This window comes from Trematomus bernacchii, unplaced genomic scaffold, assembly GCF_902827165.1.
Source record: "Trematomus bernacchii unplaced genomic scaffold, fTreBer1.1, whole genome shotgun sequence".
NCBI classification, from domain to species: Eukaryota; Metazoa; Chordata; class Actinopteri; order Perciformes; family Nototheniidae; genus Trematomus; species Trematomus bernacchii.
Genome location: NW_022987567.1, coordinates 7,239,527 through 7,265,549, shown reverse-complemented (window position 1 = coordinate 7,265,549; position 26,023 = coordinate 7,239,527). Strand labels below are relative to the sequence as shown.

Below are 26,023 nucleotides of genomic sequence, written 5' to 3'. Positions count from 1 at the left end.
CAAATCTATCCATTAAAAACGTGTGCAAAATGCAAATAATCGTCATGAACAGCAGAACAGACAGATCTACATCCCATAATCAGAATCAGAGTACATGTATTCGTCCCACAGAGGGGAAATGTGCATTTGTTACTGCAAGAAAAGAGCCAGAGACACCTTAATGTTAACCAAGAAGCATGCATAAAAAAAATATTAAAGATTAAACACAATTTACAAAATACACATCCTGTAACAGTTCTGAGAGATATAGCAGCCAGGTATATATTGCACAGTTATTAACGGCATATATATTGTACATAATTTGTATTTCACAAGTGTTCATAAGTGTTTATAAAACCTGAGCCAGAGTTTCCCTCCTGCCCTTCTCTCTGTTTTTACATAAAAGGCTATTTTCGCTTCACCTGAGAGCAAATTTAGGAGCTGCCACTTCTCCTTGTTAGTGTTATTGTAGCAGCCCCCCGTGATAAAGAAGAACATGGGTGGGAACATGGATAAAGAAATAAGGATAAGGTCAGGATGAAGAGTAACTCACCGGTCAGGAGGTCCACGGATCCCGGGTCAGCTTCCACTTTAATGTCGTGCAGCATCTCTGAATTCAAGCTCCAGACTTTTCTATAAACCGAAAGGCCCGTCTGTAAAAATCCTCAAATCTGCACAGAGACCTGGAGCTGCTGTAAATCCAGAGGTGTGAGTGAAACTGGTCCACCAGTCCTCAGTGAGAGAGAGGGAGGGGGACAGCCGAGAGAGAAGCCCTCCCCCCGGCCCCCTCACAGCCTCTCCCCGCAGTCCTGGAGCCTGGATCCGCCTCTCAGGACCGTGGAGTCCTATCAGAAATCAAATCAAATATCCGACCCTCATAAAGCCTTCACTTCAACACCACGGCGGAGTGATTTAAATCTGCCAATTAGGCCTACAATAAAAATCAACTTATTTAACCATCCGCACTTCCAACCTTCTGTCTGCAGACTTCTTTTAGACAGTTTGGAAATTAAGCATTGATTTATTATTTATAACACTTCACAAAAGACAATATATATATTACAATATCATACGTAAAGGGAGGCCAAAAACCTATATAACATATGAGAGGTCTGTCTTCCCATTGTAGGAGGAAGACGAAGATAAAGATACATCTAATTAAAGAAATAGTCCCAAAAATGTAAGTCATGATCCTGTCAAAAAAAATATATAATTTAACGGATGAAAAATAATACACCTTAAATTCTAAATCTAGGATAATATATTAAATATATAGCTTAATGCAGAGCCACAGCAGGCCTGAGCGGTCCAGTGTGTCAGAATAAATAAAAGCAATTTATCTTGACGAGTTTAAGGTAAATACACCATTTTAATTTGAAATATAACAACAACAAATACGTGAATTATAAGACATTTTCCATTTTTCGTAGTGTTAATATAACAGCATTTTATATTTAATTCTGTAATTCTGTGCTTGTGAAGAAATGTTGTTGCTGAATTATTCAGGGTGCAATATATTGTATGACATGATGGCATCGAAATATTCTGGTGGTTGGTATTTGACGATGTTTTCATTTCATATGGACCTCAAATCAAATCAGTGCATCCCGATTTAAAATGAGAATTATAAGCCGCTCTGTTAAAGGCAGCTTTATTCCAGTCTCACGGATCGAAATGAAATATATCCCACAGATAACACCACGTTATTCTAAACAGATATGAAACGATATCAGGCCCGAGATCAGCTGTGAAGAAAGCAATAAAGTAATATATATTTATATCAGCTGCTCTTTTGTTCTGCTGCATGCACACAACCCGCAGTGATATATGAGGGTTTATTATTAACGGGAAATTAAAAATTAGGGTCAGGTCCAATTAACGAGAGGCTCCCCTCCGCCCCCTCGAAAAAACACAGAGGCTTCATTCCTGGGTTTATTGCATTATGATGATCAGCCTGTGTGATTGGCATTAATTGGAAGAATGCAATAGAAAATGATTCAGAATCCATTTCAGAAAACATCTTGGAGTTTATGATTTCAGAGTGTCAGGTGGTGATGGATGTAGAAATTAAACATGATGATATTAGGCCATTGCATGATGGAAAACAAAAACTACAGTAGCATTGTTGTCCTTTTAAATAAAGTAGATAGTTGTTTAAATTATTGTGGGCAGAGCTGATAATGAAGGCAATTTTAATACAAGGTTTAAATGTGTGTTGATAAGACGTTTAAATAATTATATTCTATATTTTACGGAACGATCTCCGACTGAGGGCAGGATTGAAGGCCAATGCTGCCCCCCTGCGGTCACCACAGGAAGTGCAGGCGGCAGAAAGAGGCGAGTTAATTTAGTTGCTAATAGAAAAGCAATATATTGAAACATTTTAGAAGATTTTATCCTTTTTTTAAAACGTTGGACAATCTGTATATGATGTCCTTTTCATGAGATGTTATTTTAAATGTTTCGTAGACCGCCATTGTGCCACTACGCTTTGTGCCGAAATAGCTCAGTTGGGAGAGCGTTAGACTGAAGATCTAAAGGTCCCTGGTTCGATCCCTGGTTTCGGCAGCCGAAAGGTGACTTTTGGGCACAAATTGCCTCCATGGTGCTGCTAGACATAGTTGTAGCATTTGGTGCCTTGCTGTATAAAAGGGTTCACTGATACCTGCAATGTAAGATATTCAAAGACAGATCATTATACACACTTTTGGAAGATCCTGTCTTTTTACTTTAGATGTTATTTTAACGTTTGGTTCAGACTGTTTTGTAGCATTTTTGTGCCGAAATAGCTCAGTTGGGAGAGCGTTAGACTGAAGATCTAAAGGTCCCTGGTTCGATCCCTGGTTTCGGCAGAGGAGACTTTTAGGCACAAGATGCCTCCATGATAAAAGCTGCTGGATTATAGCAGTTTGATTTGGTGCCTTTCTCTGTTCTACAATACCTATCAAGGCAGCAGGAGGAGGATTTCAGAAGTTGAATAATGTCCTCTAAGTTTTTATCATTAATCTGATGGAATTGTGTCATGGTGTTTGAATTGATATTAGGTGGACAACACATTTGCTGTACCTGATGCAGAGGCACTGACTGCTTGTCTAATTTTCTGAATTTTGTCAGTGAAGAAGGAGGCAAAATCATTGCATGCCCTGGTGGATAGAAATTCAGAGGCTACTGACTTAGTTAGTCGACGGTAGCAAACAAGGCACGTGCGTTGTTTTTGTTTTTGGTAATGATGTCAGAGAAGAAAGACTGTCGTGCGTTTTTCAATTTCAAATTATAAAGGCCAAGTCTCTCTTTATAGATTTCAAAGTGAACCTGGAGATTTGTTTTTCGCCACCTACGTTCAGCTTTTCGACACTCTCTTCACGGTCATGGCCTTTCTCCATGGAGATATTTTCTTGCCAATCACTTCCTTTACCTTAGTTGGAGCAATGGTATCTATAACATTTTTAATTTTTGAATTAAAATGATCTACTAGCTCATTTACTGAGATGTTAGCAGGGGCAAGTGTGGATGAAAAATTATGAGTAAACATTTCCCTAGTATTTTCAGTTAAATATCGCTTTGTGGTTACTTCTTTCTGAACATTTTTGTGAGCAGAAATGTGGTCATCGAACTCCAGGGGGGAGGGCGAGGGTGAAAGGGTGAGCGGAGAGTAGAGAGAGCTGGGGGATGAATGAAGAGTATCCTCAAAGGCGTTGACAGGGGGGGTGACGGGCAGTGGAGACTCCTCCATTTGTGTCATAGGTCTCCCATAATCACAACATTCCTCAGGCGGGTGCAGTGATACTTCTTCAGGGTTTTCTGCGCGATGTGTTGTGTCTTTCTCCTGTTTTGATTCCTCTTGCCGCTTGTCCTTGGCAGAGGGAACAGATTGATGACGCAGGCAGTTGAATATGTTAGAGATAAACAATTTCACTCCTGACTTGTTCAGGCAAACTCCATCTGCCTTAAAAAGATGTCTGCGATCCCAGAAAAAGTTAAAATTGTCAATAAAATGGACAGAATGGTCAGTACAGGCAGCTGAAAGCCACATGTTCAATGCAAACAGTCTGCTGAATCTTAGTATTAGTTAAAATACTCTCTGAAAATGCTGCTTTTTTTCATGAGTTGTTCTTTTAACTGTTTCTCAGATTGCCATTGTTTTTGTGACATTTTGTGCCGAAATAGCTCAGTTGGGAGAGCGTTAGACTGAAGATCTAAAGGTCCCTGGTTCGATCCCTGGTTTCGGCAGCCGTAAGGTGACTTTTGGACACAAATTGCCTCAATGGTGCTGCTAGACATAGTTGTAGCATTTGGTGCCTGTTGTACAAAAGGGTTCACTGATACCTACAATGTAAGATATTCAAAGACAGATCATTATACACTTTCGGAAGATCCTGTCTTTTTACTTTAGATGTTATTTTAACGTTTGTAACAGACTGTTTTGTAGCTTTTTTGTGCCGAAATAGCTCAGTTGGGAGAGCGTTAGACTGAAGATCTAAAGGTCCCTGGTTCGATCCCTGGTTTCGGCAGAGGAGACTTTTAGGCACAAGTTGCCTCCATGATAAAAACTACTGGATTATGGCAGTTTGATTTGGTGCCTTTCTCTGTTCTATAATACCTGAAATCAACATGCCAACTCATAGGCCATTTGCCACTTAGTATTAGTTAAAATACTCTCTGAAAATGCTGCTTTTTTTTCTCACAAGTTGTTGTTTTAAGTGTTTGCCAGATTGCCATTGTTTTGTGACATTTTGTGCCGAAATAGCTCAGTTGGGAGAGCGTTAGACTGAAGATCTAAAGGTCCCTGGTTCGATCCCTGGTTTCGGCAGAGTTTTGGAGCCAGTAAATCACTACAGTAAATGTGGTGAGACAATTTCAACCAATAACCTGATGTGTTCACACACAAGAATAGCTCAATTGGGAGAGCATTAGATTGAATTTCTAAAGGTCACTGGTTTAAAAGTAGGGTTTTAGGCACATGGGTTGAGCTGTTGTTTCCATCCAACAACCTGATGTGTTCACACACAAGACCATGCCTGTTTCCGAGCACAACGGACACAACATTCCTGTCCTTTCTCTGCTGTACAAATAGGTTCACTTACACCTGCAAAGAGAGAGATATAGATAGATATGTAACTGTAAATACATATCTAAACTAAAACTTACATTTGTGACAGCTATTAGATAGAAATCAACTTCATCAACCCTTAATCTGCAGTCACTCGGTGCCAGAACTTCTCTGTGGTGCTACTGAAGATGGAGAATAATGAACACACTGTAACAGCTCCTCTGCACACAGCTGCTGATAAAACATGAAGAGAAAACAGAGGTTAGATCGTATCAAAAATGCTGTCTTTTTCACGAGTTGTTGTTTTAATGTTTGTCAGATTGCCATTGTTTTATCATTTTTTGTGCCGAAATAGCTCAGTTGGGAGAGCGTTAGACTGAAGATCTAAAGGTCCCTGGTTCGATCCCTGGTTTCGGCAGAGGAGACTTTTAGGCACAAGATGCCTCCATGATAAAGCTGCTGGATTATAGCAGTCTGATTTGGTGCCTTTCTCTGTTCTACATATAGTAAATTCATTAATACCTGCATTGCAACAGTCAGATGCTAAGTGACAGCTCATCTGCCATCTAGCATTAGTTGAAAGTGCACTTTCAGAGAACGCTGTCTTTTTTTCACGAGGTGTTATTTTTAATGTTTGGCAGACTGCCATTGTTTGGAGATGTTTCTGGTTCGATCCCTGGTTTCGGCAGCGAGGAGGTGACTTTTGGGCACAAGTTGCCTCAATGATTAGAGCTGTTGGATTATAGCAGTCTGATTTCTCTGTTCTAATTACAGGTTCGCTTATACCTGCAATGTAACAATTCTAATGCTAATTGACAGCCAATTTGTCACCTAGTATTAGTTGAAAGTGCACTTTCTGAAAATCCTATTTTTCTCTTCACATATGTTCACCTGTACCTGCAATGTAGAATATTCACTGACAGACAATGATACTTAGTATTAGTTAAACAAGCTTTCCGAACATCCTGTCTTTTTCTTTTAGATGTTATTTTGATGTTTGTAACAGACTGTTTTGGTGACATTTTGTGCCGAAATAGCTCAGTTGGGAGAGCGTTAGACTGAAGATCTAAAGGTCCCTGGTTCGATCCCTGGTTTCGGCAGAGGAGACTTTTGAGCACAAGTTGGCTCCATGATTAGAGCTCCTGGATTATATCAGTCTGATATGGTGCCTTTCTCTGTTCTACATACCAGGTGCACATGTACCGGCAATGTAAAAATTCAGATGAATACTAATTAAAAGCCAATCTGTCATATAGTATTAGTTTAAAGTGCACTTTCTGAAGATCCTGTCTTTTTCACGAGGGGTTGTTTACATGTTTTAATGACTGCCTCTGTAGTGCATTCTTTGTGAGTAAATAGCTCAGTTGGAAGAGCGTAAAATTGAATTTCTAAAGGTCACTGGTTTCGATCCCCGGTTTAAAAGTAGGGTTTTAGGCACATGGTTTGAGCTGTTGTTTTAATGACCATTGTTCGGTGACCTTTTGTGCCGAAATAGCTCAGTTGGGAGAGCGTTAGACTGAAGATCTAAAGGTCCCTGGTTCGATCCCTGGTTTCGGCAGAGGAGAGTTTTGGAGCCTCTAAATCACTACAGTAAATGTGGTGCCTTTCTCTGCTGTACAAATAGATTCACTTAAACCTGCAAAGAGATATAGATAGATATGTAACTGTAAATACACATCTAAAATAAAACTTACATTTGTGATAAAATAGATAGAAATCAACTTCATCAACCCTTAATCTGCAGTCACTCGGTGCCAGAGCTTCTCTGTGGTGCTACTGAAGATGGAGAATAATGAACACACTGTAACAGCTCCTCTGCACACAGCTGCTGATAAAACATGAAGAGAAAACAGAGGTTAGATCGTATCAAAAATTGTGTCTTTTTCACGAGTTGTTATTTTAATGTTTGTCAGACTGCCATTGTTTTATCGTTTCTTGTGCCGAAATAGCTCAGTTGGGTTAGGGTTAGACTGAAGATCTAAAGGTCCCTGGTTCGATCCCTGGTTTCGGCAGAACAGAGGAGACTTTTAGGCACAAGATGCCTCCATGGTAAAAGCTGCTGGATTATAGCAGTCTGATTTGGTGCCTTTCTCTGTTCTACATATAGTAAATTCATTAATACCTGCATTGTAACAATCAGATGCTAAGTGACAGCTCATCTGCCATCTAGCATTAGTTGAAAGTGCACTTTCAGAGAACGCTGTCTTTTTTTCACGAGGTGTTATTTTTAATGTTTGGCAGACTGCCATTGTTTGGAGATGTTTGTGGTTCGATCCCTGGTTTCGGCAGCGAGGAGGTGACTTTTGGGCACAAGTTGCCTCCATGATTAGAGCTGTTGGATTATAGCAGTCTGATTTCTCTGTTCTAATTACAGGTTCGCTTATACCTGCAATGTAACAATTATAATGCTAATTGACAGCCAATTTGTCTCCTAGTATTAGTTGAAAGTGCCCTTTCTGAAAATCATGTTTTTTCTCTGTTCTTCACATATGTTCACCTATACCTGCAATGTAGAATATTCACTGACAGACAATGATACTTAGTATTAGTTAAACAAGCTTTCCGAACATCCTGTCTTTTTCTTTTAGATATTATTTTGATGTTTGTAACAGACTGTTTTGGTGACATTTTGTGCCGAAATAGCTCAGTTGGGAGAGCGTTAGACTGAAGATCTAAAGGTCCCTGGTTTCGGCAGAGTTTTGGAGCCAGTAAATCACTACAGTAAATGTGGTGAGACAATTTCAACCAATAACCTGATGTGTTCACACCAGTCTATGGTTCACACACAAGAATAGCTCAGTTGGGAGAGCATTAGATTGAATCTCTAAAGGTCACTGGTTTAAAAGTAGGGTTTTAGGCACATGGTTTGAGCTGTTGTTTCCATCCAACAACCTGATGTGTTCACACACAAGACCATGCCTGTTTCCGAGCACAACGGACACAACATTCCTGTCCTTTCTCTGCTGTACAAATAGGTTCACTTACACCTGCAAAGAGATATAGATAGATATGTAACTGTAAATACATATCTAAACTAAAACTTACATTTGTGACAGAGCTATTTGATAGAAATCAACTTCATCAACCCTTAATCTGCAGTCACTCGGTGCCAGAACTTCTCTGTGGTGCTACTGAAGATGGAGAATAATGAACACACTGTAACAGCTCCTCTGCACACAGCTGCTGATAAAACATGAAGAGAAAACAGAGGTTAGATCGTATCAAAAAATGCTGTCTTTTTCACGAGTTGTTGTTTTAATGTTTGTCAGATTGCCATTGTTTTATCGTTTCTTGTGCCGAAATAGCTCAGTTGGGAGAGCGTTAGACTGAAGATCTAAAGGTCCCTGGTTCGATCCCTGGTTTTGGCAGAACAGAGGAGACTTTTGAGCACAAGTTGGCTCCATGATTAGAGCTCCTGGATTATATCAGTCTGATATGGTGCCTTTCTCTGTTCTACATACAGCTGCACTTGTACCGGCAATGTAAAAATTCAGATGAATACTAATTAAAAGCCAATCTGTCATCTAGTATTAGTTTAAAGTGCACTTTCTGAAGATCCTGTCTTTTTCACGAGGGGTTGTTTACATGTTTTAATGACTGCCTCTGTAGTGCATTCTTTGTGAGTAAATAGCTCAGTTGGGAGAGCGTAAGATTGAATTTCTAAAGGTCACTGGTTTCGATCCCCGGTTTAAAAGTAGGGTTTTAGGCACATGGTTTGAGCTGTTGTTTTAATGACCATTGTTCGGTGACCTTTTGTGCCGAAATAGCTCAGTTGGGAGAGCGTTAGACTGAAGATCTAAAGGTCCCTGGTTCGATCCCTGGTTTCGGCAGAGGAGAGTTTTGGAGCCTCTAAATCACTACAGTAAATGTGGTGCCTTTCTCTGCTGTACAAATAGATTCACTTACACCTGCAAAGAGATATAGATAGATATGTAACTGTAAATACACATCTAAAATAAAACTTACATTTGTGACGGAGCTATTTGATAGAAATCAACTTCATCAACCCTTAATCTGCAGTCACTCGGTGCCAGAACTTCTCTGTGGTGCTACTGAAGATGGAGAATAATGAACACACTGTAACAGCTCCTCTGCACACAGCTGCTGATAAAACATGAAGAGAAAACAGAGGTTAGATCGTATCATACATCACACGCCTGTAGACGTAACGCAACACATGTACACACCGTTTGATGACATGTGCCCCACACATTGATTTCCATCTTTCCTATCGTCTTAACGAGCAGCTTTTGTCAGAGATAGCTGTAAAACATTTTCACAGGAAACCAGCGGCAGCTCTCGACCTTGTAAACACATTTTATAACCTGTGTGTTTACAGAGACGTGTGTGAGAGCTGCTGGAGAGGCTGTGGAAAATTTGTTTTACAGTCTTAAAGTAGTGTGGTGTGACCAGTACAAAGCACTTTGTGTGTGTGTGTGTTTTAACTATACCTCCTATAGAGCGTACTAGCTCTAAAACTATATACAACCAAATAATGAGCATTTCATTTTGACCTCCGACTACATATTTCTTACTTTCTCCAATTATTATGGTTTGCACATTTACTAAAACTAGTCTAATAGGAACTGGAACATCTGTATCTTTGATTGAGAACAACAGATAAAGTCAGGTCAAACGAACATGACGTGTTTACACTTCTGTTCTCGGTGTTATTGGTTACTTCACTATTGTTAAAGCTCCACGGTGGCAGCAGCTGTCTGTAGAGAAGCCACATGTTTGCTGGAGAGCTAATTGATTTGTGTTTGATACAGAGAGATGAAGCTGAAACAGTGCGTGCTAACTCAAAGAGGCTGAGGTTTCTGAGGCTCACTGTGATCTGTCTTTGAAGCTTTTATGGAACCCGGTATAAAAACTAACTTGAGATCTTTGAAAGGTGCAATCTTCATGACTCCACAAGGCCTTTTTGTTATTCTAAAACCCTTTCAAGAAGTGTCGGAGGCAGCCAGGGTTTAAGGATGAAGGCTAATGGAAAGTGTGTGATAACAGCCAGCGTTAATGAACAGTTTAAAAAATGATGAAGACAGAAATGTTCCTATAGGGACAAATCAAGCATTGTTTATCCAGCTCACAAATCAGGCGTAAAGTGACATTCGTACTAAAATCAAACCAAAGTCAGAGGCTTCCTTTCATCATAGTTTAATACGACTTCCTTATAATACAAATTAACTGATGCTGTTTTGTTCATTGTTTAGTGAAGATAATCTACAAGACAAAAAATCGGTGACGTTTTCTCAATAACCTACAAAAATAACGTTCCTATTGAAACCTCTGGCTCCGTGCATGCACACTAACACACACACACACATTAAAAGGGAGTGTTTCTGTTGTTAATGCAGACACAACGTTGGCGAGCTGCGGAGAAATGAGCGTTATCACAGAGCATGTGAGAGCAGTGCAATCGACAATTTTAACATTTCTGAAAACACCACAAAGCCTTCAGGACAATATGCTCACAATGCGGCAATGACTAATAAATTAGACGAACAAAAAATATAAAATAAGAAGTTAATCCGAGCATTTGTGGTAACGTTGCAGAAACAAATGGAGTGAATTAAAACGGTGTGCTTCTCAACACAATACTGCATTAACATAAAGGAAATGTTTTTAAGTAATCTCGCTCACATTGAGTCCTACCCGGAAACGATTATGTAACTTGTGATTCGTGCAGTAAGTGTAGCGCTTCATTTGCAGTACAGAAAACCAGCAGCCCGTGTTTTTTGTACGCTGCTGAAATGAACAACACACCGAAAAGGTTTGAGATTGCATTAAAAAGGCATATTAAAATATCTAAAAAAAAACATATATATGACGACATATATTTGTTAAACAAGAGAACTCAGGCTCTGGACAATATTTGAGAGTTTCATCGTGGCATGTTTGCCTGTAAGTAAGACAGAAAGGTCAGATACATGTGAGGTCAATCAAGTGTCTCCATTTCAGAGTTTGTCCACCAGAGGGCACTGACGGGTTGAACCACACACTGTACAATCCTCCAGTATGTTAATGCTTACAAAACTAATAACAGCTGTCGATATTAGGGTAAAATAATCCAGTATGTTCAGGCTATAATGATTCAAATGTGATGTATGTATGTATGGAATAATTGGGATTATCACTAGGCTATAATGATTAAAATGTGATGTATGTATGTATGGAATAATTGGGATTATCACTAGGCCATAATGATTCAAATGTTATGTATGTATGTATGGAATAATTGGGATTATCTCTAGGTCATAATGATCCTGATAAGAATCCCTTCAAGGTCGATTTTGGACTTTTTTGAGTTGGAGTTGACACGGGAAATGAGTTCAAACTGAAATGAATAAGACTCCTAAAACCACCTCAGGCTACAATCAAAGTCAAAGTGTAGCTCAATTAGCGAGAGAGATACACTTTGCTTATTCACTTGTAATCAATGTGTCAAATACAGTTATTATCTTCGCCGTTGATCGTGCATGATGGAAAACCAGCATCAACAGCACAACATCTGTTTGCTTGTGTACCTAGAAAGGTAACCTAAAGAAGCTAAGAGTGACGTGAGGAAACTAAAGCTGGGTATCAAACCTCAGTGTCTGTAGTGGTAATAAAAACAAATTAATACTTTAACATCTAGGTTTTTCCACAAAGGTATTAACCATAAACTCAAGATTAGCAGATTTAGTGCGAGCTGCAGTTTTCTCGATGTAACATGTGAACGTTTCTGCTTCTAATGCCGAGGTCTGCAGTTAATACTAAAACTGAGCAGTACAGTAAAATGTAACAGCAGCTAATGTGCTATCAATGAACTCTGGTGAAATGTAACTTGTTTAAACACTTTGTTCATGCCTGGCTCTACTCTTTATCAAGGAGGATAAACTGGGAGTGTTCCTCCTACTATACCGTCTGTAAATGTGTTTATGTTCATAGTATTTGAAAGTAAGGTACTGAAAAAAGTGTTCTTCACTTCTATGTAAACCATGAGAGTGGTACGGTGTGAATCAGGTGTGAAAGGATATCAAACACACCAGTATATCACAGTAATATGTAGCGAGCAATGACAGGCGTCCCCCCATCACTCACGGGGCTTTTTCCTTTTGTCTTTGCAACACATATAATGGGAGGGGTTACCGTGATTTCGGCCAATCACAGCGCATTGGGGTTGATGAACACAAAAGGCCAACATAATGCCGCTCTCACTGGATTTCAGAGAGCCGTCCATCAGAAGAAAATGTCCTCCTATGTAATCCTTTCTAGTTTGGAACAAGTCCTCACCGATTCTCTCGAGGAAATAAATGTATTTAAAGTCATCATACGAGTGGGATTGCATCTGTTCTGTCCAACAATGAGCGATTCCATCCCATCATAATGTTGTTGGTAGTGGGTTTCAGACGCAGATCCTCAGAGTTTAACTTCCTGTACACATTCAAAACAAAAGACGTCTCCCAGGAGTGTGTTTTCCTCTCAGGACGGCGTGGGTCCTCAGGCCTCCGAGCTCAGGGTGGTCCTGGTGGGGCTGGGGGGGAGCCGGGCCGCTGCACTGTGCTCTGTGCGGAAACTGTAGTCATACTGGCAGAGGAAGGGGGACATTATTAACATTTAAGGCTTTTGCACAATTTAAAATACACAAACATAACAGATAACTGATGATAAACAGTGCAGGAAGAGGCAAAACATGCAAAACCTCTAACTAAATAATGCTTTTTATATTTTTATATAAAACACAACATCAATATACAAACAATTGCTTGAATTCAATAAAAATGGCAAAGAAAAGAACAAGATATTCAAATGTAAATATACTAAGGCCTCCTTCACACGGGAACGTTTGCGTTTATGCACAGTATGCGTATTCAAAAAAGTCTTCCGTTCACATGCATTCGTTTCATTTAACGTGTCTGTTCAAACGAGGCCGCTGGAAACGCTGTAGTACATATGCCGGGACTGTAAGTGGCGCTGTAACTTCCGCCAAAATACACCAAAAGCAGCGAAGAAGAGCAGCCCCGCAGCAATATTGCCATGGCTACCCTTCTGTTCATGCCCCGCCGTGTATTTAGCAACATGTAGTTCATGTAATTCTCCATGTCCACTTGTTGCTGATGGTTGTGGTAGAGGAGCTGTAGATTTTGCACTAATATCTGTAGCATGGTCAGTAGCAGTAGCACTAGCAGTAGCTACTGACAGGAGGAAGTGTGTGTGGCGATTGCTGGTATTCAGCGGGATATAGTCATTTCCTCAGCATATGGATAAATGCAACGGGAAGTTAACTGAAAGAAACCGAATCTGTGGATATTGCATCGACCGACCAAGAAGCACGTCTCCGTGGAGAGGACGCGCTCAGAAAGAGAGATATTCTCTACAAACACCGGGTGAGATCGCTCCTCTGGGACACGCCGGTCCTCTGCCTACAAACATTTCTCTTTTTGCCGCCGACGGGCGCAGGAGCAATGAACAATAATGGCCTGGATTAGGCAGTAAAGACAATTTTGGTGTATCGCAGAGCGGACTGTTTAATTTTGTTTGTGTTGTTTGGCTGGAAAATTGTCAATATAATGGATCAATGCATGAAATCTGACTCTGTTTATTTTGTTTAAGGAGTATATTGGGCGTTAACAATTCTGGTTTGCCTTTTATAATATTATTTCATTCAAGAACCCCTTGTGCGTTTAATTAACACAGCTATTTTTGATAGTTGCTACAGCAGTGAGCAGGAGAGGTGGGGAGAGGCGGGGCTATCGTTATTTTTTCAGGAAATATTCGTATAGAGGTGATTACACGGACTCGGTTGACCCCCCAGAGCGTTTCGTTTGCAAATCTATCCACCTTGGGACCCGTTATCGTTTGTGGGGTCAGTTTCTATCGGCCTCGTGTAAATAATAGGGCTATACGCACGCGAAACTATGCAGATACAAGCAGTTTTCTCCTCGTGTAAACGGCGCCTAACACTGATGTGACTCTGAAAACCAGGTCTCATCCAGGGGTCATGTGATCTTTTTAAAAGCCATGCCGCCAGTTTTCTGCTTTGATTGGAAGGTCAGGCAGATCTTTGTTCCCCTGATTAGTGGCGTTTTGCATAAGAACGAATCTGTGAATTTAGTAGGTATTAAAGTGCCTTTACCTGAAATGATTTTTGTAAAATAAAACAACAATTTGATGTCATAATCTGTACAAAGCGTGTCTGAAGGGACACTTTCATGGAGAGTAGTTGGGAAAGCCCATACTATGTTACAATATGGAAGGTATGGATGAATTAAGACTTAATATCACACGTGGGACACAGCAGATGACCTCTGGTGGGCACAGTGTGTATTAAATATATCATTGAGGTGTCATTTAGTTATATTTTGTCTCTACTGTTTCTGTTTCTCTCCACAGCTGTAATACACATGCCTGATGTCCCTCTGTCTGCTACTATTGACACACAGTAGGGTGACCATTGTCATGCAATTAGCAGACAGATGTTACTGATGTAATCAACATGTCTCTGTGCTCTGCTCCCATTGGTTAGACAGACATGTGTATTCTAAATAACTGGTGGTTGTGTATACTCAGGGTTTGATACCTGTGACTGGAGACTAGTAATGGCGCATTTCCACTGCAGGGCCTCGCACGGCTTAGTACGGTATAGTTAGGCCTTGGTAGGCCAGGCTCACTTTATGCTGCGTTTCCATTACAGTTTAGGAACTGGGGCAGTAACTATAGTAACGCAGTGTAGGCGGAGCCGTGACGTCATCTTCAATGCGAACCACAAAACCAACATCAGCCGTTAGCTGTTAGCACTCAGAGCTCACAGCTCCTCATATATGTTCAGAAACTAGACAAAAGTTAAACAAGTACAAACCACAGACTGCCTGTGTCATGGTGAATACAGTCGCTGCTTTATTTATGTCTGTATAGGCCGTTGTTGTGAGTGTGGACGGTCGGAGCATATACAACGTTAGCTTAGCCGATCTCCATTCAGAAAACACGCATTTTAAAAGGTGTTTCGCCTGCCGTCTGTCTGCAGACTTGTCAAAGCATTAATTCATGGTTTTTACTAACCGGTATCAGTATGTTGTTACTTCGGCATCATTTTGAAACGTGTATTACAATTAAATCACGGTCAAATATGTTCATCTTGTTGTAGTTGTAGCCCCCTTGCCAGCGATTCTCTCACTAGTTTAGCATACTCAGCCCGGTTGTTGGCCCGGAAAGAACCACGATTTTGGAGAGCCAGAAAAACTGTGAATAGTACCCGCTAGCCGGAACTACCCCTAGTGGAAACGCAACAAAAAACGGGCCGGGTTTGGCACGGCACACTTAAACCGTGCTACGCGCTGCAGTGGAGATGTGCCATAAGTCATCATAAAAGATAGATTTGAAATGACTTTAATCTGAAATAAACTTAATTTCCCAACAATTTATACTATCAAAATGATATGAACTATAGTAACTAAATAACATTGTTCTACTAACCTCTTTCTCGATCTCAGCCAGTGACTTGATGGTGATGCCCATCAGGTCCACCTGCTGCAGCTGCACATGGAGAGCAGACAGTGGTTTAGTCAACACATATAGAAATCTGTGAGTCTCCATCAGGCCAGGCTGCCAGCAGAGAGGAAACTGTGAGGCTACTTACGTCAGACGAGGCACAGGCAAACTTATCCGAGATGATGAAAGGCACTCCATCCATCGCTGAGAGAGACAAACACAAGTTCCATTTTAGAGCCGCAGCAGAGCGGAAATATAAAATACATGTATTCAGGAATAGTAAAAGCAAAAGCAAAGCAAAGTGGTCGACCATGGAAGTTCATACATTGTAAAGTTAAAGGGGCTCTTTTATGATCATTTTCAAGTTCATTCATTGGAGAGAAACTCCCTCTGAAGGGAACACAGGGATGTTATCCTTTGCAGACCTTTTACATGCACCACGTCTATATAACACACTACAGGAAGGAGAAAGGGTCCCTTTAAAAGCATCAATCTAGTGCACTGGGAGAGAAATATTAAGAGGGTTAGATCTATGGGGGGAACTAAACACAAACATGAGTTTGTACAGCAGTGCTTTGAGCGTAATGCTAACATCAACAAGCTAACACGCTCCCAATGATAGTGTTTTGCATTTGACTTGGTTCATTGTCTGTCTGTCTGTCTGTGTGTGTGTGTCTGTCTGTGTGTCTGTGTGTCTGTGTGTCTGTGTCTGTGTGTGTGTGTGTCTGTGTGTGTCTGTGTGTGTGTGTCTGTGTGTGTGTGTGTGTGTGTCTGTGTGTGTCTGTCTGTGTGCGTGTGTGTGTGTGTGTGTGTCTGTGTGTGTGTCTGTCTGTCTGTCTGTCTGTCTGTCTGTCTGTGTGTGTCTGTGTGTGCGTGTGCGTGTGCGTGTGTGTGTCTGTGTGTGTCTGTCTGTGTGCGTGTGTGTGTGTGTGTGTCTGTCTGTCTGTGTGTGTCTGTGTGTGCGTGTGCGTGTGCGTGTGTGTGTGTGTGTCTGTGTGTCTGTGTCTGTGTGTGTGCGCTGACCTGAGATGGCGTACAGGTTGGAGTTCTGGTGCTCGTAGTCCGGTCTGGTCGTGTTCTTCCCTCTGAAGCTGGCTGGGAGCGTCATGGAGATATGTCTTAGGAAACAAAAAGAATAAAAACACACAACATTATCACCTGGGACTGTTTTCCAAAACAAATAGTTCAGTCTTTACTTCTGTACTTCTGTGTCTGACAAACACTTGGGAACCTGCAGCAGGTGCAGAGGAACGGACTGGAAACAGCTGGAGGCTCTCAGGTGTTTTCTCTCCTGCCTTTATTTTAACCACAAGTCAACTCCTTTAAGGGATCGGTAAATAACTTCCTCTCATGCACTTTCCTGTGGTGTGGGGAGGTGTGTTTAATTGTACTTGAGTGTAACCACCTTGAAACGATCAGAAAATAACGTTGTGTTTCTCTGAATGTACTGCTCTGTTCTGGCTTAGCTTCCTCTCTTCATTCATTTCTAGTTCAGTGCTGCTCCTTCTCCCGACAATGTAACATTTACCGAAAAGCAGCTGTCTCTTTGGAGGTATTAGGTAGCCTGGGACTATTTGCTTATGTGTGTAAATACATGCGACAGGGAGTTTTCATCCTATATTTCTCATGCGTTGACACGGTTTGATGCATGTGTTAAAGGTCACCTATCATGCTATTTTTAGGCAATAGCATAGGTCTCAGATATATAAAAATATGTAAAAAACATGTCTATGAAGTATTTTTGTTGGCTGTTCCCGTCGGGACGTGTTCTTTGGTGTCAGTTTGGTGTGTAAGGACCTTTAAGCATCACATTTCCCAACTTCCCATTCCCTCTAAGGAGAGCACACATCCTGTTTTTTAGAATCAGGACTGAGCACAGTGAATCAGACATGTGTGTAGATGCAGATCTGTCTGAGATGGACGACAGTGAATTACAGTGCACATACTTGGGCATAGCAGCGGCTGGTACCGGAGCGGGTCCACTGGAGTTCACATTCTGGATGTTGTTAGTGGAGGGAGTGTGAGAGCAGTCCTGGGCTCGGGGTACGTTCCCCATGCGGTACCAGATACCCATGTTGTTGAGCTCTCTGTAAGACAAGGGAATAAACACTGTTAAGCAGAAGTACTCCATTTTACATCCCACATTTATCGAATATAGGGAGGAGGTCGTTCTGAGATGAATGTATGCTTCTTTAATTCTCTTTAAGCACACACTTAATATTTACGTTTCAAACCTCCACATCTAAGTGAATCACATATTTTATTCAATTCTATTTCTAGGATTAAAACCATATTCAATGTATTTTTTACTATATATTTTAATGTAATTATAGTTTTCTATCTGTGTTGTTAATCCTTGTTTTCTTTGATGTAAGCACCACAACAGCAAGTCAAATTCCTCGTATGTGTGAACCTGCCTGGTAATAAACCTGATTCTGAAACTTCAATGCTTTTGCTTTCACAAGTCAAGTCTTGAATCTGTCTTTGTTGTCTGTACCTTGGATTATATACATGAAGAGACAAGCCTGACCGCTGTGTGGGGTTGCAAAGGGGCGGGACATTTACGGTACATTTCCATGGGAAGTTAATTTTGGAAATATTCCATATTGGACACTTTCCATGGGAACTAACTGGGAATTGAGGGTCATGTAATCGAATTGTATAATTTTATTTTTGAAATGAGACGTTGCGACTTCCGACTGATTTCGATAGAGCGGGTCACATATGAGCACAGCCCTCTGTGGATGTCAGCATGAGCAAGAGAAAGGTATCTGAGGAAAATCGTGTTTTCCAAGAAAAGTGGGAGAAAGAATATCTTTTCACTGAACTCAGGGGTAAACCACAATGTTGAGTATGTTTGCAGACCGTTGCTGTAATGAAAGTAAGCAACTTGAGCCGCCACTACTACTAATTTGTGTGTGTGTGTGTGTGTGTTCCAAGTGAATCTGCGGCCCCATGGTGGCCAGTACATACATTATGTGGCCCCCACCACCATCCAAGTTGCCCATCCCTGCTGTAGGGGGTGTGGTCTCAATAGCCATGCAGTAAGCAGTGTGCTATGTGCATGTGATTGAGGAATGGCATGGATATTCAAGTGTACTTGAATGGCATCTGTTTGTTTTAGTCAAGACTATGCTAAAATATATATTTATATATTTAAGTTCCCTATGAAGAGCCAACCTTCAATTTTGAAAAGTTTATTCCCATGGAAAGTTTCCATCTTTGAAAATTCTAGCGCACTCGAGCTGGTTTCTCCATTCTTACCTACCCTACCTTTAAGATTGAGATCTTATAATAACATGTATTTGTCAAGTGTAAAACCTAAACTGAAATCAACAGAATGAGAATTCCTTTATTCGTCCCATAGGAGGGTACAGCAGTGTAGACAGAGACGAAAAACCAGAATAACACTATTAGATCAAAAGGAATGCACACAGTTAAGCAGTATCTATTAAATAATACAACATTGTGGAATACTGTGTGGTAGCGGGATGATAGCAGTGTTAAATATAACATTTAAAAAAGCTGCTCACCCTATGAAGGTGTACTGAGGGGGGGCTTGTTTGGAGCGTCCCAGGATGCGGATGTCACAGATGGCCGCCTCTGTGGAGTCCCGAGGAATAAACTTGATACAGAGTCGCCTCTTCCTGAAGGCCTGCTCCTCTGTGGGAAAACCAGCACACCGAGCTCAATGACTCTACACTACTAGAGACCTTAGGGTTAGTTACTGAAAGTTAAAGGTCACCTATTGTGAAGAATCCACCTTGTTCATGTCTCTTCTACATCAACATGTGTCCCCTCTTCTTCATGTCTCTTCTACATCAACATGTGTCCCCTCTTCTTCACGTCTCTTCTACATCAACATGTGTCCCCTCTTCTTCACGTCTCTTCTACATCAACATGTGTCCCCTCTTCTTCATGTCTCTTCTACATCAACATGTGTCCCCTCTTCTTCATGTCTCTTCTACATCAACATGTGTCCCCTCTTCTTCATGTCTCTTCTACATCAACATGTGTCCCCTCTTCTTCATGTCTCTTCTACATCAACATGTGTCCCCTCTTCTTCACGTCTCTTCTACATCAACATGTGTCCCCTCTTCTTCATGTCTCTTCTACATCAACATGTGTCCCCTCTTCTTCATGTCTCTTCTACATCAACATGTGTCCCCTCTTCTTCATGTCTCTTCTACATCAACATGTGTCCCCTCTTCTTCATGTCTCTTCTACATCAACATGTGTCCCCTCTTCTTCATGTCTCTTCTACATCAACATGTGTCCCCTCTTCTTCATGTCTCTTCTACATCAACATGTGTCCCCTCTTCTTCATGTCTCTTCTACATCAACATGTGTCCCCTCTTCTCCATGTCTCTTCTACATCAACATGTGTCCCCTCTTCTTCACGTCTCTTCTACATCAACATGTGTCCCCTCTTCTTCATGTCTCTTCTACATCAACATGTGTCCCCTCTTCTTCATGTCTCTTCTACATCAACATGTGTCCCCTCTTCTTCATGTCTCTTCTACATCAACATGTGTCCCCTCTTCTTCATGTCTCTTCTACATCAACATGTGTCCCCTCTTCTTCATGTCTCTTCTACATCAACATGTGTCCCCTCTTCTTCATGTCTCTTCTTCATCAACATGTGTCCCCTCTTCTTCATGTCTCTTCTACATCAACATGTGTCCCCTCTTCTTCATGTCTCTTCTTCATCAACATGTGTCCCCTCTTCTTCATGTCTCTTCTACATCAACATGTGTCCCCTCTTCTTCATGTCTCTTCTACATCAACATGTGTCCCCTCTTCTTCATGTCTCTTCTTCATCAACATGTGTCCCCTCTGTGTAAAGAGACTCTGAAAGTTTCAGGAACAAAGATTCTCTCTCTTTTTGTCCTGATCCATTTCTATAAAAACCTGTCTGAAAATGAGCTGATCAGATTTCGGCCACTTTATGATGTCATAACGATGTTTTGGCTTGTGTAACCATTAGCCAATCAGCAACCAAGGTCACCTGAATCTCCTCCTAGAGCACCATTGTGTTTTTGTTTTTTTAAACCAATCATCTCCCAGAGGGGCGTGGCCAGCAGCAGCTCATTAGCATTTAAAGCTACAGACACAGAATCAGCACTTTTGAAACAGGGCTGAAACAGAGGGGATTATGGGATGCTGCAATGATCTGTTTGGTTTTTGGAGCCAATCAGAGACATGTTCTGTATATATCTAAGATCTGTATTATATTGATGGAAAACAGTATAATAGGAGACCTTTAACACAGCAGCTCTTATCAGGAGGTCCTTACTAACCCAATGTTTTTGCACACAGCGATGCTATCAGTGTATTTCTACTGGACTTGAGAACTTACGAGTGTCAACAGTCTCCTGGATGGGGATGAATCCAACAGGCAGAGTGTCCTTTATATCAATCAGCTTCATGTCCACCAGAACATTGCCTAAATGGCTCTGAAGAAGAAGATAAAATCATTCAAATGCTACATGTATGACGTAAGATTGTAACATGCAACGGCAGGTCGGTGAGAGGAGAGGACTTACATTTTCTTTCGAGAAGACCCTGGTGAAGCACAGGTAGCGCGTCACCTTGGATTTGAAGAGGCCGTCTTTCCACAGGTCAGCGTCCAGGCCGTCTGTGGTGGTGGACACCTGGAGGCAGAGAGGTCAAACTGAAGCTGAAACAACGGTAACAATATGTGGAGCTCAGAGCCTTCTTTAAACACGTCGTCCACCTTTCCCTCCACCTGGAATAATCACATCTGATTTCTTTGAATGGCTTTTATTTAAGCTTATATTTTTTTGCTTTTAAGGTTATTTGTATAGTTACATTAACATTTGGTGAAAATACTTGTCTGGAGCATCCTTTTTTATGCTAAATTGTTTCTTAAAAATACTTAATTTGTATTATCCTTATATATATATTTTTTTTTTACCTACTTTGCAACTTATTTTCTTAGATTGTTTATGTTCACACCACCAGATACCAAAGCAAAGTCCTTGTATGTGTAAACGTACCTGGCAATAAACTTGATTCTGATCCTGATATATAAGCTAATATCTTTTAACTGCTGAATTGAACGCCTCATTTTTTGTAGCACTCTTGCTGATCTCCGCTCCGTCTCACCAACAGCTGTTTCCTGTCGGAGCATCCACCTTTCCTCTCTGTCCCCCTAACATGCATGCTCTATTCAGTAAAACATTTGAATTGGGCGGAGCTAAATTACAACGTTAGGATGATGTGTTCAATTGGAATCACATGTAAAAACAGTAGGGGTGCACGATTCAGGAATTCTCATGATTCGATTCGATTTCTTGGGGTCACGATTCGATTCACAATCGATTCGTGATTCAAAATAGCTCAGGAGTCCGCCCTGTGAGGCATGACGAGCGGACCGAGTGGAGAGGATTTCCTGGTGTGTTTCCCTGGATGCTGCATAAAGTCTAAGTGCCATGTTAGCGGGACATTACGGAGCTCACGCCGTAGAAAAAAAATGGAAAACAGCGTTGCGGCAAGACTGAAAAATGTGAATCGGTTCTTGGAATTTCTGAATCGATTCTGAATCGGCAGAGATAGAATCGTGATTCTTATGTGAATCGAGTATGAGTTGTGAATATAAATGAATGTGAATTAAGTATGAAATATTAGTTTTCCTCATGAGAAGAAAGCAGGAGACTTGCTCAAAGAAACTGAATCTAGAATGGCTAAAAGCCGTATTAACTAGCAGATTCAGAATTGTTAAACACTAATTGATACCCAGCCCTTGGTGTGAGTTCAGTAACTCACCACATCATATCCGCTGGGGGCCCGGTTCCTGGAGGCCACTACTCCAACTCCAGTGATTGGGTCCATTGGCATCTCTGGCAAAGCCTCAGAAAGTTCCCGAACTTCAGGCATCTTCGTAGCGTTCTGCAACAAAAGCACCGTGACAGGTTAAACATTTTAACGGAGAGAGAGATGCTTGGAAGGGTGATTTGACCTGAAATGAAGGTGAGCTAAATGTGCTCTTCCATTTCCTTTAACGGCTGGACTTTTTAATCTACACATACAGATATTGAGCTGTCAGATCTGATGTTATGATCATAAGCTTTGTCAGTTCTCTTAAATGTGTTGATATCAAAACTGTGACCTAGGGAATTGGCATTGATGTTGAATTTAAACTTTTAAAATACTTGTCTTCCTGCTGTCTTATCTGCTTTTTAATCTGTCTGACAGAAAACAGCAGAGGATACATGCACACAAAGCAGACAGAAGTGTAGGGTAGGCTATCATTTACAAATAGGCTTGATGGCGAATATGATTCTATTTTTAGAATTAGATTCTAGCTTATGACTGTTTTTCGACACATGTGATCCAAACCTTTCCAAAAGCTATGAAATAATTTACAAATTCACAAAAAAATGGTATGATGTTCAATCCATATATGTTGGCATTACCTTTCAAAAACAACATCTTCACTGCGCTCAAAAAAACGGTTTGCTCTCCTGCTCGCTGCACACAAAGGGAGGCATGCACTGAAGAGTTAGATTAGAACATCAAAACAAAGAATTGAATATACCACAACACGGGGATGCACAATAAACACAATTGTAATGACTCCATACCTGCTCTGCTCAGGCTGTGTGTCAAATGAAGCTCTTCCTAAAGAGCCAGACACCAGCCAGTGATCCAGATGTCATGCCCTAACTTTTGGAGGGCTATCATCCCACTGCAGACACACCCAGCAGCTGCATCCTGTGAATGTCTTCCTTTAATGTTGCAACCACAGTCCAGAGGGGAAAGGTGATATACTGTTTATCTGTAATCCTAAAACAGCAGGTCCATCCGCGTTTTGCTGTGGTATCTCCATTCACATACCAATGTGTTTACAAATGTATTTGTCTGAATGAGCTTAACATGTTCTATCCTTGTAATATAACATTATAATTTTGCTGTCAAGTGCATGAGAGTGGTTCATTCTACACTTTAAAATGTAGCCTACAAATGAAGGGGTTCTTGTATTTTGTTTTAATCTCAATACATATTGCAATACATTCCTGATCTGGTAGGTAATGTGTGACCCTCATTTTGTACAATTGCAGGTATGTAGAGGTGAAAGCAGGGCTCTGTTTATTTAAGTGCAATACAAATATGCTGCACAATAATTCTGATATCAACTGGATAAAATAATCCTGGTTATAATTTTGAACCTAATTGTGCAGACCTTACAGCAATTTAGCAGCATGATAATAAACATTCAGGGCGGGATGTAGACGAAGAAAGGAACCTTATTTAAGCTGCCTGGATACCAGAGGCCTCCTGCATAGCATGGCCTTAACAACCAGTCATCTGTTCTGAGCTGTGACACAGAGAGAGTCAACAAAAGGCTGGCTGACTCAATATTAGTGTATCTCAGGTTGAAGAATCTTCAAATGACTGTTTAGTTAGCCAACAGTCTAAAACCCCAGATGTTTTCCTACCCAGTCAGAGTTGAGCCTCTCACATAGCTCTATGTTAAGATTGGTATCACAGATGGGGAAAATACACTGCATTTTTCAAGGCTGAGCAATAAGGTCTGACAATCCAATGAAAGGACATGGATGCATACCCACAGTCTGTGCTGCATGACTTAGCCAGGGAAGAATGGTATTGTGGGATTACAGATAACCTAGTGATTCTTTTTAAGTGAATCAATCAGTCTTAAAAAAGTAAAAATGACAAATTAACATCTAAACACATAAGTGGCAGCTAGGTATTTAATGTCTGTTTAAGTGTGGCAGTGCATTAAGATACAGTCATGCAGAGCTCACAAAACTCCATTTAAAAATCACATTGTTTACTCAAACAAACACCTTTATATATATATATGTATATATATACATATATACAGTGTATGACAACCACAAGTGACATATTAATGTGTTTGAAACGTCTGTGTTTATAACCGGTTTAACCTACTAGTACACTGCGTAACAAATTAGTTATGATTAAAATCGGCGTAACCAATTTACAAAATGTATTGAAATGTATAGTAACCAACGTAAGCTAATAGCTGTATACATACATTAGCATTAATTACCATTATAGCCTATAGAGACAATAGTTAAAACAATTATTGTGCAATTTGGAGTGGTTATGGGGATTATTGAGGATGCAGAGTCAATGTCTGGCATATACAGCATTAAAAATGGCAGTTTAAACCAGAACATTTCCATATGTGTACTCTCTGTGAACTGATTTTGATACATTTTGGGTCGATTTGGGAGATGTAGGGGACTTGGGATCGAACAGAACAGCTTATTTATTTGGAAAACAAAAAGGTCCACAATAGAGGCAATCCCTTTCATTTCGTGCTCTCTATATCCAATGGTCGCAACACTACTCATACGTCAAAATTAGCCTACAGAGAGTACAAATATGGCCAACTTTCGGTTTAAACCTGCCATTTTTGTTTACACGGACCGTTGATTGAAGATAGATTAGCTATACGACACAGCTAACAAGCTAGCAAGCTAACGTTCGCCTGTAACCAAACACCAACTGAAATCAACGGGCAAAGCTGTGACCATTAGCTTTTTTATTTTCAACACTTTTATTTTACAATGCATAGTTTATATCTCAATGTATATCTAAGTCACTGTAATAACGTTATCCCACCGTCTGGGATAACAAAGGTCTATAAAGTGTCGCCTAAACACACACTGCTAATGCTAAGCTAACTAGCCGAGTAATCAACTTACCAGGCGAGGTTAGCAGTTGGATTCCACCGAGCTGTATTTTCCTCTGTGTCCGTTTTTTCACAGCTTTAGGGAGACTTGCATGTTTACGAAATTGCTCAAATCAACGAAGCAATGCAACACATGAGCTGCTGCTGCTGCTGCTGCTGTGTTTATGTTTGCATTGTGGTTCTCCAGCTAGTGTGCCATCATGGGTGGAGCTGTGTCGGAGGTGATTGTGATCCGGGGAGCGAGTGGGAGAAGCCCCCCCCCCGTCTGGAGCCTCCGCATTGAACCTCCATGTAAACACTCACACTTGCAAATGATGGGCAGAGGTGGAAGAAGTACTGAGATTGGGTACTTAAAAGTAGAACTACAAGAGAGCAGGTATAAAAAAAAAGTACAAAAGTGTTGGCATCAAAATATACTTAAAGTACACAAATTGTAAAATAAATGTAGTGGAATAAAAAGTTTTTAAAAATGCCTTGAAAATGTAGTAAAGTAACATCATGGGAAAATACTCAGGTGAAGTCAAAGTACCTCAGTATTGTGCTTAAGTACAGTAGAGTAAATGTACTAAGTTGCCTTCAACCACTGGTCTTGGGGGTTTCTTAATAAAACTGTTGGTGGAGAGGACTCCCTTTATCTCTTCCAAATCCTCGTAAAAATACATGAATGTAGGGCTATTTTTTTTATGAACAATCAGGAAAAGATGTCCCCCTCGCCAGGAGCCCAAAGACTGCAGTCACTGTACAGCAATACATTAGTGGTAATTAAATGAATTGCAAACTTAAGAAGAGCACCCCTTAATCACGTTAGGCTATAA

The 26,023-nt window shown here is 40.7% G+C and overlaps 2 protein-coding genes and 11 non-coding genes across 16 annotated transcripts in view; 11 read left to right on the top strand and 2 right to left on the bottom strand.

Moving 5' to 3' along the window:
* Positions 1-587, bottom strand: part of LOC117478836 (LIM homeobox transcription factor 1-beta-like) — a 35,188-nt gene extending 34,601 nt beyond the window's left edge. Inside the window, exon 1 of the mRNA XM_034125748.1 lies at positions 533-587. Coding sequence (XP_033981639.1) covers positions 533-587 — 55 coding nt within the window. The remainder of the gene's footprint in view (positions 1-532) is intronic.
* Positions 588-2,474: 1,887 nt separating this feature from the next.
* On the top strand, positions 2,475-2,547 carry trnaf-gaa. Its single transcript has one exon. It is a non-coding gene; the product is annotated as a tRNA-Phe (tRNA).
* Positions 2,548-2,758: 211 nt separating this feature from the next.
* Positions 2,759-2,831, top strand: trnaf-gaa. The gene has a single exon. It is a non-coding gene; the product is annotated as a tRNA-Phe (tRNA).
* A 1,305-nt stretch (positions 2,832-4,136) lies between these two features.
* trnaf-gaa lies at positions 4,137-4,209 on the top strand. The gene has a single exon. It is a non-coding gene; the product is annotated as a tRNA-Phe (tRNA).
* Positions 4,210-4,417: 208 nt separating this feature from the next.
* trnaf-gaa lies at positions 4,418-4,490 on the top strand. Its single transcript has one exon. It is a non-coding gene; the product is annotated as a tRNA-Phe (tRNA).
* A 226-nt stretch (positions 4,491-4,716) lies between these two features.
* Positions 4,717-4,789, top strand: trnaf-gaa. The gene has a single exon. It is a non-coding gene; the product is annotated as a tRNA-Phe (tRNA).
* A 585-nt stretch (positions 4,790-5,374) lies between these two features.
* trnaf-gaa lies at positions 5,375-5,447 on the top strand. The gene has a single exon. It is a non-coding gene; the product is annotated as a tRNA-Phe (tRNA).
* A 609-nt stretch (positions 5,448-6,056) lies between these two features.
* On the top strand, positions 6,057-6,129 carry trnaf-gaa. Its single transcript has one exon. It is a non-coding gene; the product is annotated as a tRNA-Phe (tRNA).
* A 385-nt stretch (positions 6,130-6,514) lies between these two features.
* trnaf-gaa lies at positions 6,515-6,587 on the top strand. The gene has a single exon. It is a non-coding gene; the product is annotated as a tRNA-Phe (tRNA).
* A 381-nt stretch (positions 6,588-6,968) lies between these two features.
* Positions 6,969-7,041, top strand: trnaf-gaa. The gene has a single exon. It is a non-coding gene; the product is annotated as a tRNA-Phe (tRNA).
* Positions 7,042-8,324: 1,283 nt separating this feature from the next.
* Positions 8,325-8,397, top strand: trnaf-gaa. Its single transcript has one exon. It is a non-coding gene; the product is annotated as a tRNA-Phe (tRNA).
* Positions 8,398-8,786: 389 nt separating this feature from the next.
* On the top strand, positions 8,787-8,859 carry trnaf-gaa. Its single transcript has one exon. It is a non-coding gene; the product is annotated as a tRNA-Phe (tRNA).
* A 1,311-nt stretch (positions 8,860-10,170) lies between these two features.
* On the bottom strand, positions 10,171-25,437 carry mvb12ba (multivesicular body subunit 12Ba). 4 transcript variants are annotated; one of them, XM_034125751.1, is made up of 11 exons: positions 25,222-25,437; positions 22,939-22,993; positions 22,289-22,411; positions 21,046-21,153; positions 20,859-20,955; positions 19,033-19,162; positions 17,446-17,586; positions 16,523-16,617; positions 15,648-15,703; positions 15,485-15,544; positions 10,171-12,598 (listed from the first exon to the last, which is right to left on the bottom strand). In XM_034125751.1, exons 3-11 carry the CDS (start codon positions 22,397-22,399, stop codon positions 12,512-12,514), a joined length of 885 nt encoding a protein of 294 aa, XP_033981642.1. In that variant the 5' UTR covers positions 22,400-22,411; positions 22,939-22,993; positions 25,222-25,437; the 3' UTR covers positions 10,171-12,511. The 4 variants fall into 4 exon arrangements, with proteins under 4 accessions (XP_033981642.1, XP_033981644.1, XP_033981641.1 ...); XM_034125753.1 differs by lacking the exon at positions 25,222-25,437 and adding an exon at positions 23,107-24,308; XM_034125750.1 differs by lacking the exon at positions 22,939-22,993 and having other exon boundaries at positions 25,222-25,432.
* Between the last annotated feature and the right edge of the window lie 586 nt (positions 25,438-26,023).